Below are 17,443 nucleotides of genomic sequence, written 5' to 3'. Positions count from 1 at the left end.
CAGAGAACAAAGGGTAAGCACCTCTCTCGAGGACCTGACAGCCAGTTTTTGGTTAGACCACCAGCTCCTCTAGCTCACATCTCTCAGGGCATCATGAGAACACGTCACAGTGCTTCTCCTTTTCCACCGCTTTGGTTTCCACCAGTCTGCAGCTCCAGACGACCCGAACCACAGGCTGTGTCCAACAGCTCCTACGGGCACCTCCTTTCATTAATTACCTTCCAAACCAATAGAAATGTTTCAAAACCAACAGGCCGCTAGAAGACACCGATTTGGGTTTTTACTCCATGGACCAAGCTGGTTTGCGGAGCCATCTGCAGAGCTGGAGAAACAACACAAACTGCTACTGTCTGTGTGTTCTCTTGAAGGCCACATTTCCGGAACTACAGGAAGGTCTCAAGCTGATGGGTCCTTCCAAAGATGTGTGCTTGGTAAATACACAAAGCTTCAAATAGAAATGTAAGGTTGGAACCTCCTCCGAGGTGGCAGGAGAGCGTTTCCATCAGTGCACTGTGCTGGGGGAGCTCCCAGCTCTCAGGTGGGTCCGTCCGTCCTTCTTCACGCAGCTTGGTCCCACCTGGGTCATGCTGAAAGCGAATGAAAGCGCAGGGCACAGAGCAAAGGGCGGCATTGTGTGAACACGAGCGTTAAACCAGCGTAAAACCATGGAACGCTGCAAAACCAGGGTGAAGTTTCGGGTGTACCCAGGCAGCAAACCTGCAAAACCACGTCCTGCTCCGCAGCGCTCGCGGGACATCGAGATGTGTCCTTCGAAAACGCCCCACGAGAGAGGGGAGAGCGCGACGGAGCGGCCGTGGTGACGTCTGGTGACAGCAAGCCATGCCGCACATCTCATCGGGAAGCAAACTCCCCTCTGCTGAAATCTCACCGACCCAGTAACATGCTTGAGGGAGGGAGGACAGAAATACAACCGCTCTGTGGTTTTTGCTGGCTCGTGTGCGTGATCTCAAAAGCCAGCTTTGTCTTCTTACCCATCCGGAGAGAACCACAGCGGCTTAACGGGGGCTGCAGGCTACTCGGAGCACACGGGACCGGCACACTGCAACTCAGCCACGCCACAACAGGTTAGTTTTGGGAAGCAGGTAAGAACACCTTTCACCGTTCTCGGATCAAACAGCGTAACAAATTCAACATAGGGTGCGATCGGATGAATGACAATAGGACAGTTTTATTAGTATGGAGAACGTGGCCATTAAAGTAATTGTTGATTGCATAAAGGAACACACGTCCCTTCCCATGTACACCTTTAATATCCTACTCTGGGGTGATAATCCCAAAAGACATTAATACAAAGCAGAAAACCCGGAATAGGCAGAGCGAACAGAGCATTTCCTACCTTCATCTCCTCCTCCATCTCTGAGAGTTTCCGCTCCAGGGCTCGCTTCTCCTGTTTACAAGGATTCAAAACAAAGATGATCACGAGGATTTAGAAGAAAAGACTCTTGTGTCTCTGTAGGGGCGTTCACTGGAAAGCATCTCAATGCCTTGTTTCCCCCCACCACCCCAAAACAGTCGCTATTTATTTATAAGGATCAAGAATATCTGAAAGCATACTGGACCAACAGTCTCTTAGCGTGATACAAGGCGTTGGTCTGCGGCTTCCGATAACATAAGAAAGTAATCAGAACGAAGATGATTTGCAGAAAGAGCAGAAAACTGCCAGACGTCAAAAAGGTCAGAACACAATTATCACTGTGAACTGCTCTGCAAGGCAAAAATATAACTTATCTTTTAATAAACTCTTTCCCTCAAGAAATTACCATGCCCTGTGGAGCAATACAAGGCAAAGATTGCGACTCAGAAGAAAGCAGAGACACTTACCCTCTTCTCCATCTCCAACATGCTGGACCGGTCAGAAGTTTTCTCCTGTTTCTGCTGTGTAAATTAAAAATGGAAAGCGATTAAAACTCAGAGGCATTCACAGGATGATGCACAAAAGCCTACAGACGCACTTGCAGAAGCAGTCTTTATAGAACCCTCATACTTATATCTGTGAGAAACATCAGTCTCCTCTGCAGCACCTTCCCACTCAAGAGCTAAATCCTTTCATGCTGGTTTGCCATGGGCCGGTGCTCAGTTTCTCCAGTCTAGGAGCCGTTCTTTTCCTTACCTGGGCTGCTTTTTCCAGCTTCGATTTGATGTCGGCCAACTCCAGCTGGGCTTCTTGCAGTTTTGTCTTCAGCTTCTGATTCTCGGCCATGGCGCCTTCATATAACTGTGATGTGAAACAAAGGGTTTGGGTGACCGGGCTGCCCGCTCCCAGCGGCCGCAGCGCCGAGCGGGGCGGTTGTGAGAACAAGGGCACACACAACCTGTCTGGATGCTTCGCTTGCGTTTTCATAATTCATATGAAATAAGAAAGCAGCTGTTTAATTTCTCAGGGTGTTAAAACACAGCTGAGAAGCAAAGAAAAGGGATGTTTTTAATGTAAGTAAGCTGCCAAGCATGGTAAAGTATGAAGTTACATCTGGATGTATCTGAACCTGCGATTCTGCTGTGCTCCCCAACACCACACACCCTGGTTTCTCTTATGTCTTTCCTTTCCTTTCCTTTCCTTTCCTTTCCTTTCCTTTCCTTTCCTTTCCTTTCCTTTCCTTTCCTTTCCTTTCCTTTCCTTTCCTTTCCTTTCCTTTCCTTTCCTTTCCTTTCCTTTCCTTTCCTTTCCTTTCCTTCCCTTCCCTTCCCTTCCCTTCCCTTCCCTTCCCTTCCCTTCCCTTCCCTTCCCTTCCCTTCCCTTCCCTTCCCTCCCCTTCTCTTCTCTTCCCTCCCCTTCCCTTCCCTCCCCTCCCCTCCCCTTCTCTTCTCTCCCCTTCCCCTTCCTCTTCCCCTTTCCCCTTTCTTTCCTTCCCTTCCCCCTTCCTTCCCCTTCCCCTTCCCTTTCCCCTTCCTTTCCTTCCCTTCTCCCTTCCTTCCCCCTTCCTTTCCCCTCCCTTTCCCTTTCCCTTTCCCTTTCCCTTTCCCTTTCCCTTTCCCTTTCCCTTTCCCTTTCCCTTTCCCTTCCCTTTCCCCTTCCTTTCCTTCCCTTCTCCCTTCCTTCCCCCTTCCTTTCCCTTTCCCTTTCCCTTTCCCTTTCCCTTTCCCTTTCCCTTTCCCTTTCCCTTTCCCTTTCCCTTTCCCTTTCCTTTTCTCCTCCTTCCCTTTGCCTTTTCCTTCCCTTTCCCTTTCCCTTTCCCTTTCCCTTTCCCTTTCCCTTTCCCTTTCCCTTTCCCTTTCCCTTTCCCTTTCCCTTTCCCTTTCCCTCTCCCTTTCCCTCTCCCTTTCCCTTTCCCTCTTTCTCTCTCTCTTTCTTCTCTCTCTCTCTCTCTTTCCCCAGCCTCCCAGCGCAGGTTTCTGCAGCAGCCGGCAGTCTCTAAGGCACACACGGTGACAGTGACACACTGACAAACTCCCACCTTCTTGTAGTCGCGGTTGCTCTCGTCCTCGGCGCGGCTGCTGAGCGCGGCCAGGCGGTTCTCCCTGCGGGCGTAGGCGCTGGCGCGGCTGGCGGCGCGGTCACCGTACGACGACTCGCTGCTCGGGGGGTTCGTGGCCGCTTCCAACCTGCAATGGGATGCAGATCTCGCACCATGAAGCCCTTGCTACTTTGCCTTTTTTTATGGACTTTGGGTCCATGAGCCCGACTGTTTTAAGAACAAAACCCAGTGGGTATCAGCCCAAACCCCAAACAGGCAATTATCTCCCATGGGCTCCATTTCTAATTATTTCCCTCCAACAGAGGGGTTTTTTCCTACGCAGAGTAGCTGTTAAATAATTTGGGGAGCAAAGGGTGAAAGCAAATAACAGACTGAGCTAAGGTAAGAACCAAGCAGGCTCTACCAGCTTCACCTTATGCTGTTGAATTGAAGCACAGGGAATCCCCAAAGCCAAACAAATCACACTGGTAATGAATATTAAATAGAAAAAACACAAAAGAATAAAATTCTTACCTGGAAAGTCTTTCATGCTGAAGGAAAAGAAAGAAAGAAAACGGGAATTAATGAGAATTGAGGTTCAGTTCAAGAACTGCCGAGCTCCCACGCCGCAGCATTTCCCACCTCTGACACCTGCTCCCAACCAGCTCCCAACCGGCATCACCGCCCATGGTCAAACTGGGGACCACCGATCCCCACCTGGGTCTTTTCAACCTCTGCAGCCTCCCTGAAGCATTTCAGATCCCTTTTCTTTTGCTAACCTAAAAATTACTGAACCGTGCTCTTCAAACCCTACTCTCCAAAACTGAAATCCATTCCTTTGAACCAAACCTAATCTATTGTTTCCCTTTCTAAATCAAATTATTCTTCCCGACTTTGATCACTGGCCTATGCGTGGTGTGGGTGAGAGAGATTAATGGACCGTGACATGGACTGGTCGCTGCGTATTTGTGTGAACCCCTGGAAATCACAGAGGGGATTTGCATTTTCATTCCCCCAGGAAGAAAAGCGTCACCGTGGCACGAGGACACGGAGCAGCAGCTGCGCGAGGAAGGGAGAGGAGCCTCACGCCAGCCCGAAGTGTGGATGTGTTGGCTGAAGCACCAGGTTCTTCTTTCCCCGTCGATATCCAAATCAACCCCATGCTGACCCCAAATCCCCCTTTGCTGCCGCCACAGTGGCAATGGCAGGACACACGGCATGGATCGGCCACAACCTCCGCAGCTTTCTCTCCGTTTGACAAACGTTTACTCACATTCAAGGTACATCAAACTCTTTTTCAGCCCCTTGAACTGGAAACTAAGCCTGATGTTCCCCTGCTGGATTAATTAGCGGCACCACTGAGTGAGCACAAACCACCCGTGGGCACCACCAGTGATTTCCCTGGATCCTTTTTAAGAAGTGCCAGAGTCAACACGAGGAGGACACTGCAGAGGAGATGGGGGGTCAAGGCTTTTAGTGTCCAGACGTGTCTGTGCCGGGGCTTGCACTGCCCAGACACACCAGTAAACCTGGCACCGAACGCTGGGCTGCTGCTGGCAGATTTGCTGACTGTCGGGCACCCCGTGTCTCAAGCTTTCAGACCTGCTGCTCCCACCTGATGATGCCCCTGATCATCGGGCAGGTACCCGGGAGCACACACACCATACAAGTGACGGCAGCAGTACAGGTTGGGGTTGACCTGCTGGAAAGCAGCTCTGCAGAGAAGGACCCGGGAGCTGGTGCACAACAGGGTGACCATGAGCCAACAATGCGCCCTGTGGGCAAGAGGCCAATGGTACCTGGGGTGTGTGAGGAAGAGTGTGGGCAGCAGGTCATGGGAGGTGAATCCTCCCACTCTGCTCTGCCCTGGGGAGGCCACATCTGCACAACTGGTTCAGGTCTGGAGCATCTTTGTGATGAGGAGAGACTGAGAGAGCTGGGGCTGTTGAGCTGGAGAAGAGAAGCTGAGAGGGATGTGATCAATGGGATCAATATCTCAGGGTGGGTGTCAGAGGATGGACCAGACTCTGTTCAGTGGTGCCCAGCGCCAGGGTGAGGGGCAACGGGCACAGACTGAAACACAGGAGGCTCCATCTGAACATGAGCAGAAACTTCTTTGCTGGGAGGCGCCAGAGCCTGGCCCAGGCTGCCCAGAGCGGGTGTGGAGTCTCCTTCTCTGAGCCATTCAAACCCCCTGGACCCACCTGTGTGATCTGCTCTGTGACCCTGCGTGAGCAGGGCTGGGCTGGGGATCTGCAGAGCTCCTGCAACCCAACCAGCCTGGGAGTCTGGGATCCTGTGCGTTCACCCCATGACAAGCAGGAGGGTCACAAGTGACCCTGCAGCCTCTGCAATCCCGGGTGCAGGAGCACAGGAGCAGATCTGGAGCAGCACGGACCGTGCCCAGGCTGCAACGCTGCCCTCTGCTCGCTAGGACGCAGGGACCCGGCTACATGTTACATATACCTAGTTACTATGTTTATAATTCAGCCTGACCTCATGTAACCCTCATCTTGGTCCCACATTCAAGACAGGAGCATCCCCAAGGATCCGCACTCCCCGCTCGCCCTGCAGCACAGCGCTCCAGTGTGAGACGCAGCGATCTGACCAGCAAACGAGAAACAAACTGAGGAACCCGCATGTTTCTTGGATGGACAACACGTTCACCAAAAGCTGCTGAACGCAAAGCTCAAAGGACGAGCAAGCCCTGCTATCCATTAGCACGTTCTGCGCCCGCAGGGTCATGCCTGGGTGACAGCCCCGTGCTGTACAGACGGTCACCAACGCTCCAGGAGCCTGTCCTGCTGCTGGCATAGGTCCTGGGCCACATCATTTAATTTGTTTAACCCCCACCCTGCGCACCGAAAGATTCCTTTGTGTCATCCAGGTAAGAAACCACCGAGGGACGGAGCAGACACTTCCCAGCACATCTGAGCCCTGTGGCGCATCCACGGGAGACGCTGGGTCCTCTGGGCAGCTTCTCATGGAGCCACGCGTCCTGCAGCTGTCACAGGCCACCCGCCCGCTCGTCCCACCAGCCGTGCCTTGGGCCGCTCTCTGTGGGAAGGTCACGGCCAGTAAAGCTGGGAAGCAGTTTCCATACGGCCGGTCCCGTTTCCAGCCGCAGCGCTGGTTGATGCCTCCACGGTCTGTTGTTCGCTGACATTCCCACGTTTGCCTCTTCAAACCCTCAGCTGCCTGACAGCTCCCTTTTCATTGTGGCCCAATGGCCCAACCTCCCCTATTGAGCGGGAGAGGGGAATTAGGAAGTGATTAACAAGCCTCTTGCTCCAAGTTATTTGTACACTTTATGCTAATCCCCTTCAGTGTCAACTTTTCTTACCATGACAAACGGCTGGGCGAGTAATCCACTTAATATCAAGCTTGCATTTATTTCAACAAACGCACCTGCTAATGTATGTGAACAGCGCTAAGAAAGTCCACGTGTGGTTGGAAACCAAGCAAAAGAGGCTGAGCATGGCCCAAACCAGCCTGTGTGCTGGTGGCAGGAGGGAAACATCATTTTTGTCCTTTTTTTCCTCCAAATAAACTAATAATTTCCACAGGCAGAGGGATAAGAAAGGAATCACTCCAAATGTAGCCGTTGCAATGGCAATGGGGAAAAAACCCAACAGGTTTAGCGTATTTAAAACCTTCCTGTGATGGATGCTGAGAAGAACATCATAGAAAAGGGACCTTCAAAGCTCACCCCATCCAACCCTGGACGTCTTCACCCAGCTCAGGTTGCTCATCCAAATCCTGAATGAAGAAGAAGTTCCACTTTGCACCTTCACAAAAAGGCTGCAACTAAAAGAGGAGCCATGGAGAGCAGCAGCTCTTAGCACAGCTGGTTAAACAAAGCGATGCCGAAATCTCGCGCTCCCAGGAGGCGGCTGTGCCGTGCAGGAGGCGTCCGAGCGGGGATGCTGAGCCCTATGTGCAAAATTGGGCTGAGACATCCCTGTTATTTGCTCAAAGACAGGCAAACATTTTCAGAGGACACCGAAACAGCACATTGGAGACACATTTTCCATAGAAAACAGCTTCTTTCCAGCTCGCTTCTGGCCCACGTTTGGCCGCAGTGCCCTTGGAACCCTTCGCCACGTGCTCCAGTTGCTCATGCACCACTGGCTCAGTAACACATCACTGCCCGTGCTTTTAAAGCAACCACCAGTCATTGAAACGAGCTGGCCACTGTGTTGTGTGTGTGTAAGTGGTGAAGAAGCTTGGACGTGCTCAGAGATGCTGGAAACTCCAGGGTCAGGGTCAGAAGGCGAAGAGCAAAACTCCCCCCTTCATTTCTGGAGTGAGACGTTGGGGGTAAAAAGAGGGAAAGGAGCTGAGGCGCCAAACACGCATTTAGAGACTGAGCTGGCGCAAGAAAGGGCTTTCCCTTCCTGATTTTTTCCTTTTTGCGCAATCTGTGAAGGTTGAAAGGGGATGCTGCTGGCAAACTGCTGGGTCAACTCTACGTATGCATTATTTTCTTTCTAATTCTTGGCAGATTTGGAACAGACTGTCAGTTGTGCCCAACTCCTTCATTTCCCTCAGGATCTAAAGTCTGACTAGAAACATGAGCAGCCAGGGAAGCATCGGCTGTGAAATGATCTAAACAGGGTCACGTCGCTGCAGGTTTGGGCCGGGGAGGACCCCAGGGAAAAGCGAGGTGCTGGAGGCGGCTGTCCTGGTTCAGAAACCGGCACCGAGCCCAGACCCGGCACCCAGACACCCGTGGGGAAGGAAAACCTAAAAGCACAGAGCATTGCAGGAGTGTCTGGTAATGCACAGCTCTCAGAATGGCCCCGGAGAGATGACACCACCGTTCCTCCCGGCCACTCATGGGGGCAGCACGTTCAGGTACTGCTGGGGGTGGTGGGGGGTGGCAAAAGGGTTCAGGTGGTTTTGCCGGCCCTCCTGGGTGGGGTCAGAGATGATTCAATCCAGGTGGGCTGGTAAAACATGGAGTATCTGAAATGGGACTTGAGGAAAGGAGCAAACGGGACGAGGAGATTGAGTGAACCCTCAGTCAGTTTGTGGATGACACCAGGCTGGGTGGGAGAGTTGATCTGCTGGAGGTGGGAAGGTCATACAGAGGGGTCCAGACCAGCTAGGTCATTGGGCTGAGGCCAGCTGTCTGAGGTTCAACAAGGCCAAGTGCTGGGTCCTGCACTTGGGTCACAACAACCCCATGAACGCTGCAGGTTGGGGAAGAGCGGCTGGAAAAGGACCTGGAGGTGCTGGTGACAGCAGCTGAACATGAGCCAGAGTGTGCCCAGGTGGCCAAGAAGCCACCAGCATCCTGGCTGGGACCAGCACTGGTGTGGCCAGCAGGCCCAGGGCAGTGACTGAACCTGTGTTGGGACCTGGGGAGGCCAAATCGTGAATCCTGGGGGCAGCTTTGGGCCCTTGACGCCAGGAAAGGCCTTGAGGTGCTGGAGCGAGTGGAGAGAAGGGAACGGAGCTGGTGACGGGCTGGAGCACAAGTGTGATGGGAGTGGCTGAGGGAGCTGGGGGTTCAGCTGGAGCACAGGAGCTGAGGGGAGACCTTCTGATCTCTGAACTGCCTGAAAGGAGCTTGGAGCCAGGGGGGTCGGGCTCTGCTCCCCAGGAACAAGCGCCAGGAGCAGAGGAAACGGCCTCAAGTTGCGCCAGGGGAGGTTGAGGTTGGATCTGGGGAACAATTTCTTCCCCAAAGGGCTGTGGAGCATTGGAACAGGCTGCCCAGGGCAGTGCTGGAGTCACCGTCCCTGGAGGGTTGGACAGACGGACATGAGGTTCTCAGGACACGGGGCAGGGACAGAGGTGGGGGAACGGTTGGACTCCATGATCTTGAGAGGCTTTTCCAACCTAAACGATTCTGTGATTCCATACAGGACTGATGATTCCTGCACAAGCCGCTTTCTGCTGGGTCCCCAGTTCCCACCGCGCTGACGTTGGTCCATCCCAAGGGTCGGGCACAGGTGGGTACTGACCAAGGCTTTATTCACTGGCTCTATTCATTGCCAGGAGTGCCGCATGGTTTTGATGTTAGAAATGTGCTGGGCCTGTGGAGGGCAGGAGCCTTCCCTCAAAACCTCAGAAACTTTCACAGCTGTTCTGGGTTCAGTGAAGCGTAATGAAAACCAAATTCCTCGCGGAAGGTTTAGATAAAACGCAGCCCCGGGACGCGGTGCCAGAAGGGGGATCGGCCACGGCTCTTGCCAAGTCAGAAATTGGCCTAATTGCTTCCAATTGCGTTCTCCTGTGGCTGGGACCTGACCCAGCAAAGGCACAAAAAGTCGACTATTTACATTGTTTTTTTTAAAAAAAGATGCTTTGGGAACATTTTATGCTGCTTTATCTCCAAGCGGCCGACCTCAGGAAAATGTGCACTATTTTAAGATAGTTCTCCAGGAATTTAGTTTGGTGTGTTTTATTTCAGAGGCCCCGATCAACATTCATGATTAAATAACCACCATTAACGAGATGCTGGTGTCCGGCTCCAGCCGTGCCGTCCTCCCTCTTCTTCACCGAGAGGGGAAGCTTTAGGAACCTCTCACACCGTATTCTCATGTTGGCAAATATCCTCCTGGTGAGCCCTGTTTGTTTTAGAAATTCAGTGTAAAACAGAGCCAGCTGCTTTTGGGGCCACTTCCATGCAGAAGTTCCCATAGTGGGGCCGCTCCTGCGGCTCCGCAAGTTTCCCCACATGGCTCATGCAGGGCAGATGGAGAAAGGAAAACCCTCTCCGGCGTTTGGTTTTCCAGTGGGTGCAGAATAATGGGGAGGTCTGGTTGAACTCTGCGTTGGCTGTGGTTTCTCGCCGTGGTTTCTGGCTGGGTCTGCCGCAGCGTCCCGCGCGCCCCGGCCGCCGTGATGGATCGCGCTGCCTCCGGCTCCGCTCCGCGTTTGTGCAAATGCGAGGATTACAAAAACCCCACTGATATGATTAATAACCCGGCGCAGCCAAACCACCTCCACATCACCTCCAACTCCCCAAAGCCTGATGCAAAATAGGTTTTCACAAGCTATAAATCAATAAACTTTACTTAATAAAAACCGCTGTTACTGAAGCATAATATTAAAAGCTTCTCCAGGAAGGAATAGTGGCTTTGGCAGCCGGCTGCCATAGATCGCATCGTTTTCAGCATGGCTGGCATGTATTTAATCAGAAATAAGCACATACGTCTGTAAGGGACTGACTCCCGCCATCCCAGACACATCTGAACCAGTTGTACACTGGTTTTTGTGATCGCCAGCCCAGGCCCCCGTTCCCCGAGCCTCTCATGTGGCCCCTTGGCTCTGCAGCAGCTGCAGTTTATTGTCTCCCGGGGATCAAATTCACCATGTACAACGTCGAGCTGGATTGTGTTTTAATTTAGTAAAGGCCACAATTCAGAAACGCGGGTTTGTTGCTCTTATTTTGTTTTGCCTTCTTTTCTAAGGGACCGGATTTTATTGGTGAAAAATTTCATTTTGCAAAGCAACGCGATCTTAGACAAAACAGGGCAGGGAAAAATGTAATGAAATAGAACAAGGGAAAGTGCAGAGTCTTGAATCTGGGCAGGAACAACCCCAGGTTCCAGTGTAAGTTGGGGAATGAGCTATTAGAGAGCAGCGTAGGGGAAAGGGAGCTGGGGGTCCTGGGGACAGCAGGGTGACCATGAGCCAGCACTGGGCCCTTGTGGCCAGGAAGCCAATGGTACCTGGGGTGGGTTAGAAGGGGGTGGTCAGTAGGTCAGAGAGGTTCTCCTGCCCCTCTGCTCTGCCCTGGGGAGACCACCCCTGGAATATTGTGTCCAGTTGTGGCCCCTCAGTTCCAGAAGGACAGGGAACTGCTGGAGAGAGTCCAGCGCAGCCACCAAGATGCTGAAGGGAGTGGAGCATCTCCCGTGTGAGGAAAGGCTGAGGGAGCTGGGGCTCTGGAGCTGGAGAAGAGGAGACTGAGGGGGGACTCATTCATGTTTACAGATATCTAAAGGGGGAGTGTCAGGAGGATGGAGCCAGGCTCTTCTCATTGACAACCAGCGATAGGACAAGGGGCAATGGGTTCAAACTGGAACACAGGAGGTTCCACTTAAAGATGAGAAGAAACTTCTTGATGGTGAGGGTGGCAGAGCCTGGCCCAGGCTGCCCAGGGAGGTTGTGGAGTCTCCTTCTCTGCAGCCATTCAAACCCGCCTGGACACCTTCCTGTGGAACCTCAGCTGGGTGTTCCTGCTCCATGGGGGGATTGCACTGGATGAGCTTTCCAGGTCCTTTCAACCCCTGACATTCTGGGATTCTGTGAGATTCTCTAGATGTGAGGAAATAAAAGCTGAACAGCCAAGTGACACAAGAAGAGATTTCTGCCCCTAAATGTCTTCAACATGAGAATGCCGCAGGTCTCCAGGTGCCGACATCTTTGTGAATGCTCCAGCAGGACGTTCTCAGGTGTTATTATCGGGTATTAAAAAGTCTGTTTGGCCACTAGCCAGGATCTGAGCTGCCAAAAGCCAACCCGCCAACTTTCCGGCTTGCAGCACGTTCCAAAATGCGGTGACCATGTCCAGCCTGCAGCATCGCGCGACAGCCGCGACGGCCACGGCAGCGCTGCATGGAGGAGCAATCAAGGCTTGGATTACATCTGTATTACACAAAGCCACTCCTGCGTTTCAAATTAAGACAGTTCATGCTGTCTCTCTCCCCCCTCCTCATTTGTTTCAGTCTAAAATAGCTCAGGACCAGCTGCCAGATCTGATCCTGGAGCTCCTCTCGTCTATTTGAGGACCTCCTCTCATCTCTTTGAGGACCTCTGCCCCAAGGACCTGACTTACACTGAACTGCAATAGTAACTGCGCAATTTGGGGTCATTAAAAATAATTTACAATTCCTTATATAAACAACAAACCCAACAAACCCAACCTAACAGTTCCCCAAGATCTGCGTTTTCCTCTGACCACCAGCTGCAGCACAGGCCCAGCTGCTGGTGCCTGTGGAAACACATGGATTGAGCTCTGAGTCTCTTCCAGCTGCATTTTCTATGGGTTTGTATTCATTTTATGAAAAATAAAACTACAGTGGGCTCCTCGAAGGGAAGCGAGCGCTGGTTCCCAGCTCAGCAGTGGTTTGCTGCTGCAGTTTCCCATCGCGCCAGCCCGCAGCTCCTCCCCGCACAGCTGTGCCAAGGCGCTTGGCTTTGTGGCTGTGCCACCAACCGACCCAAATTCAAGTTTTCCTCTTCATCCCTGTCACAGCCCGGACTACGTCCCTGCGCTGGTGCAACCTCCAGTTGTCCTCTGACCTTCTGGCCTCCTTGCCCTGTGATGGTTTCAAAAGCTGAGCCATAAAAAGTGGCCGCTCTCTGTCTGCTCAACCAGCTTCTCCAAAGGCCCCATGGCTGACCAGGAGGTAGAAAACCAAAGTGGGAGCTTTCCATGAGGCTGTAGGGTTCCATCACAGGCCCTGTTCTGATGGTCCACGACCATTCAGACCCTCCAGTCGTCACCAGACTCCCCGCTGCAGCTTTGGCTCCATCCATTCTCTCTGTTCCTCGGCAGGGAGCAGAGCTGGAGACCGGGGACACTCACCCCATGGGTCACAGCTCCTTGATTTATACACACTTGATTTATGAAGCGGGCGACAGGAGCATCGTCTGGTTCCTGAGTCACAGCAGGAAACATCTAACGGTTGGTGCCCTAAGAACAACCACAAGCCCCCAGCACGCTTCCAGATACGGACATTGACAGAGGAAAGCTTAAAAAAGCAGAGAACTAACAGAAACCAGAAGGATTTCTCACTAATACCCATCTAATGAATATATATCCAGTGATAAACAAAACAGGGTGCTGAAGAACACAGACTAAGGTTAATTCCCTTAAAGTTCAAGTTCCAATATCCCCCATGTGTTGTTGGCTGACGGGAGAAGAGGCGATCATTCCCACAAACACCGCGGAACCAGCCAGCAATCCAGAAATTACACAGAAAACGTCATGAGACAGCTTATTTGACCCCGTTTCAGTTTATGCAGCATCATTTTTATCACAACGAGAACGACTTCAAGCCGCTAAATGGAAACCCGGGAAGATAATATTATCCAGAGAAACATCTTTGTAACGCTCTTTATTCTCTAACACATTTGCACAGCGATGATTCACACAGGTCTACCCAAGGTGAGAATAAACCTGTTGCCATCAACAGCCAAACCAGAATAAAACCCGTTGCAAAGGCGCTCACGGAGTGAAAACAGCCAGACACATTGATATTCACAACTCGACCGAAGCTCCAATCTCACCATCATTTCTACCAAGCCTCAGCACTCCTGGACGTGTCTCACCGAATACAAGGAATCCGGTTCGGTCGCGTCACCAGATCACTAAGATTTGATACCATTTTTATGTATTAATATTAATACCCGAACCGTGCTGGTTTTATTTGCATGCCAGGCATCTGCAGCTCGAACATTTGGGTGCATTAACTTGTCTTTTGTCTTTAAGATTTGCTTTGGACTGTAGCTGTACGTGTCCACATCGCAAATCGCACCCAGGCTATAAGTGTTTGCTGCCATGGAATCACAGCTTAGAGCAGCTTGGCAGCAATTTGGAAACTGTTGCTTTTTACACTCAGGTATTAATATCAAGCGACTCGGTGACAACATGCGGCCCACACAAAGTGATGCTTTTGCACCCCGTATTCCACTTAGCGCGGCTCCTTCAGACACACCAGTGAAAGGCAGAATGGAATCAATCCGAACAGACCACTGAGTGCACTTCAGACTTTACTGCCGAGTCCTTACTGACAAAAATTCAGCTGGAAAGCTCGTGTAATAAAGCAGTGACGGGGGCTTAATGAGGGAAAAATCAGAGGGGAAAACGCTTTGTAGTAAAACTGTGAATACGGCCAGAACAACAAGAATGATGTATCGTCTCTCAAGGGGTGAGTAACAGCCATGGAGTGATGCTGAATGAACAGCACACGCGCAGCTGGAGGGGCCTTCAGTTTTGATGGTGTTTTTTACAGCGAAAAATAGTGGATGACGAGACAAGAAAGAGCAGTTTGGAAAAGAAAGGTAGGCTGGGTGAGAAGGAGGTGGGAAACAACCGAAAAACTACGGTTACAATCTGTGCCGCCGGCTGGGAACGGGTGTTCCCCTAAGTCTGCATTCTCCTACCTACTCCTACATCTGGGCAGGAACAACCCCAGGTTCCAGTGTAAGTTGGGGAATGAGCTATTAGAGAGCAGTGTAGGGGAAAGGGACCTGGGGGTCCTGGGGACAGCAGGGTGACCATGAGCCAGCACTGGGCCCTTGTGGCCAGGAAGCCAATGGTACCTGGGGTGGGTTAGAAGGGGGTGGTCAGTAGGTCAGAGAGGTTCTCCTGCCCCTCTGCTCTGCCCTGGGGAGACCACACCTGGAATATTGTGTCCAGTTGTGGCCCCTCAGTTCCAGAAGGACAGGGAACTGCTGGAGAGAGTCCAGCGCAGCCACCAAGATGCTGGAGGGAGTGGAGCATCTCCCGTGTGAGGAAAGGCTGAGGGAGCTGGGGCTCTGGAGCTGGAGAAGAGGAGACTGAGGGGGGACTCATTCATGTTTACAGATATCTAAAGGGTGAGTGTCAGGAGGATGGAGCCAGGCTCTTCTCGGTGACAACCAGTGATAGGACCAGGGGCAATGGGTTCAAACTGGAACACAGGAGGTTCCACTTAAAGATGAGAAGAAACTTGTTCCTGGTGAGGGTGTCAGAGCCTGGCCCAGGCTGCCCAGGGAGGTTGTGGAGTCTCCTTCTCTGCAGACATTCAAACCCGCCTGGACCCCTTCCTGTGGAACCTCAGCTGGGTGTTCCTGCTCCATGGGGGGATTGCACTGGATGAGCTTTCCAGGTCCCCTCAAACCCTGGGATTCTGGGATTCTGTGATATCCCACGGAGAAACGCAAGGCTTGTGAAGTACCACAGTGAATAGATGGATGAGACTAAATACAAACTACAGGGTATTTCCTATGGAAAAACAACTGGCCCGGCATAAACAGGATTCATCCTCATGCTTTCAGTCCCACTGCTACAAAACCAGGAGCTTTTGCCAAATAACAGGACAATCCGAATTGATTTCCACCAGGGAAACTGAGTTTCCACTTTCTAGCAACATCCTCGTTAAAGCAACTGAAAAGGTGGAGCTCGCAACGTTCACCCTGGGTGACTTAAAAGGATTCACTTGGCTATTTCTGAATTGGTGACTATAATTCTGGGCTGCTCTGTTGTGACACAAGAAATGTGGTATCTTGGCTCGCAGAGGCGATAGCACGTGCTGGTGTTGCACGTGGAGGGGTCACACACCAGCACCCTGTTCTCACCAGAACGTCCCCTCCGTGCCTTTCGCTCCCATCTGGTGAGGATGTCGCCTTTTTGGGACTTGCACACGTTCACGGCAAAGCGCTCGCCCTCCTCAGCGGCACGTTTGGGGAGATCCCAGCAATTAAAGGGGGAAAAAGCACAAGCAGTATCATCCTAACACCTAAGGAGGAACGCTGCAAGCAGCAGGGCAGGCAGTGCCGGGAATGCCGCAGCAAACTGCTCTGCAAACGGCACTTGATGCAGCTGTTTGGCAGCGATACCTTAATAAGTAAAACCTTCTTTGCTTCGTCTGGTTCTCTACGGGGTTTTGTTCCCATCTGTACCATGCGTGAGGCTCCTTGCCTGCTCGTGTGTCTTCACCCCTGCGCAGCTGGGAACGTTTAGAGCCCACAGGTCTGCTGGGATCGATCTTGGCTGGATGGAAAGAGAAAAGACTCCGAGGTATCACATCTCTGCCTGTTTTATTCAGGCAGGTGGCAGCCCGCGGCACGGGGCGCCGTGGCGGGGGAGAACGCACACATGGGACAAATCCATAATCACAGCAGAGTTAAGCTGTCTTGGAGAAAAGAGTTAACTCGGAGACTTTGTTTTAGCCTGAAGTAAATCCTTCCCTAATTAGCCTTTTAAGGCATGGGCTATTTCCACCACTACCCTGACTCGAGAGCCGACGCCGCTGCGCTCCGGCCCGGTTTCTCCGCCATCGCCACTGCAAGAACCACCGAGATCTCCATGCTCATGTGTTTGCTTTCTCCAAAATGCACAAGAAGCTGAGGGCAGCTCTTCTCCAGCCCTTCTGTCCCCACCTGGCACCTTTCTGCACTCAACTGCTCCCCCCACCTCCTGCAGCACCCCCAGGGCCCCGAATCCTGCAACCCCATCGCTGCTGCCCACACAGACAAAGCAGCATCCCCTGGGGTGTGCACCAAGCAGACGGGCACACACCGCGGGCACGGCTCTTGCGAGACGTTTGTCACTCGTCTCCATGCCCAGATGCATAAGGGGGAGCAAATGAGTCAGTGTGTGCACGCTGACTTTAAAAAGCTCCGGTTTCGAAAGGAATTAAAACGCTGCCAGCTTTATGATGAAGAACACATCTGAAAGGTTCCCCACCTGCTATTAAGCTGGTTAGCAATCCTGCGGCCATTTCCTGAGGGATGGTCAGCATGGCTGGACAAACTGATGAAGAAAGTCTAAGCACACAGTTTTAGATCCTCCAGAAGCTCCCCAGAGACGTCCCGACTGCAGATGGGAGGAAAGCGCAGCCTCACGGCGCTGGGTTCCGTGGTTAACGGGGACAACCAGCACCGCGAACACTGCGGAGGCTGGAGCCCTGAGGTCAGGGACTGTTTCCACTAACACCAGAGCACAGGGTTAAAACCCTTTCTACAGATTGCAGGCTACGCTTTTTCCAGCCCAAGATCTGTCACTTCAAAAGGAGCAGACAATGCGTATCTGATTTGGGCAAACACCAGTGCTCAGATTAATTTAATGCTTACTTCTAAAATTAGCCTGCCTTTTTAAAACTAATTCCTCCAGGCTTTGACTCCGGCATGATAAAATTTCTTGACGGCGAGGAGGCTGCCGGTGTAACGATACGGACCCAGAGTCCCCGACAGCCCTTCACATGACTCCGGAGCTGGGAGCAACACTGTTATGAAACATTCCCAACTTTCAGACGCATTGGTGGATGGGGACACCGGCTCTGGTTTGGGAAGGACTGCTTCCC

The 17,443-nt window shown here is 52.1% G+C and overlaps 1 protein-coding gene across 7 annotated transcripts in view; it reads right to left on the bottom strand.

The window, feature by feature from the left end:
• The window catches only part of PPP1R12B (protein phosphatase 1 regulatory subunit 12B), a 127,432-nt gene that overhangs the window by 11,046 nt on the left and 98,943 nt on the right, over positions 1–17,443 (bottom strand). For all 7 annotated transcript variants that reach the window (XM_065854419.2, XM_065854412.2, XM_065854414.2 and 4 more), the window contains 5 exons: positions 3,948–3,964; positions 3,414–3,561; positions 2,132–2,236; positions 1,843–1,896; positions 1,358–1,408 (listed from right to left, as the gene is read on the bottom strand). In XM_065854419.2, the coding sequence (XP_065710491.1) occupies positions 1,358–1,408; positions 1,843–1,896; positions 2,132–2,236; positions 3,414–3,561; positions 3,948–3,964 (375 nt within the window). The remainder of the gene's footprint in view (positions 1–1,357; positions 1,409–1,842; positions 1,897–2,131; positions 2,237–3,413; positions 3,562–3,947; positions 3,965–17,443) is intronic.

The sequence above is a fragment of the Patagioenas fasciata genome, chromosome 21 (genome assembly GCF_037038585.1).
Source record: "Patagioenas fasciata isolate bPatFas1 chromosome 21, bPatFas1.hap1, whole genome shotgun sequence".
NCBI lineage: Eukaryota > Metazoa > Chordata > Aves > Columbiformes > Columbidae > Patagioenas > Patagioenas fasciata.
Note: the sequence above shows the minus strand (reverse complement) of the source record. Positions and strands in the feature narration are given on the sequence as shown.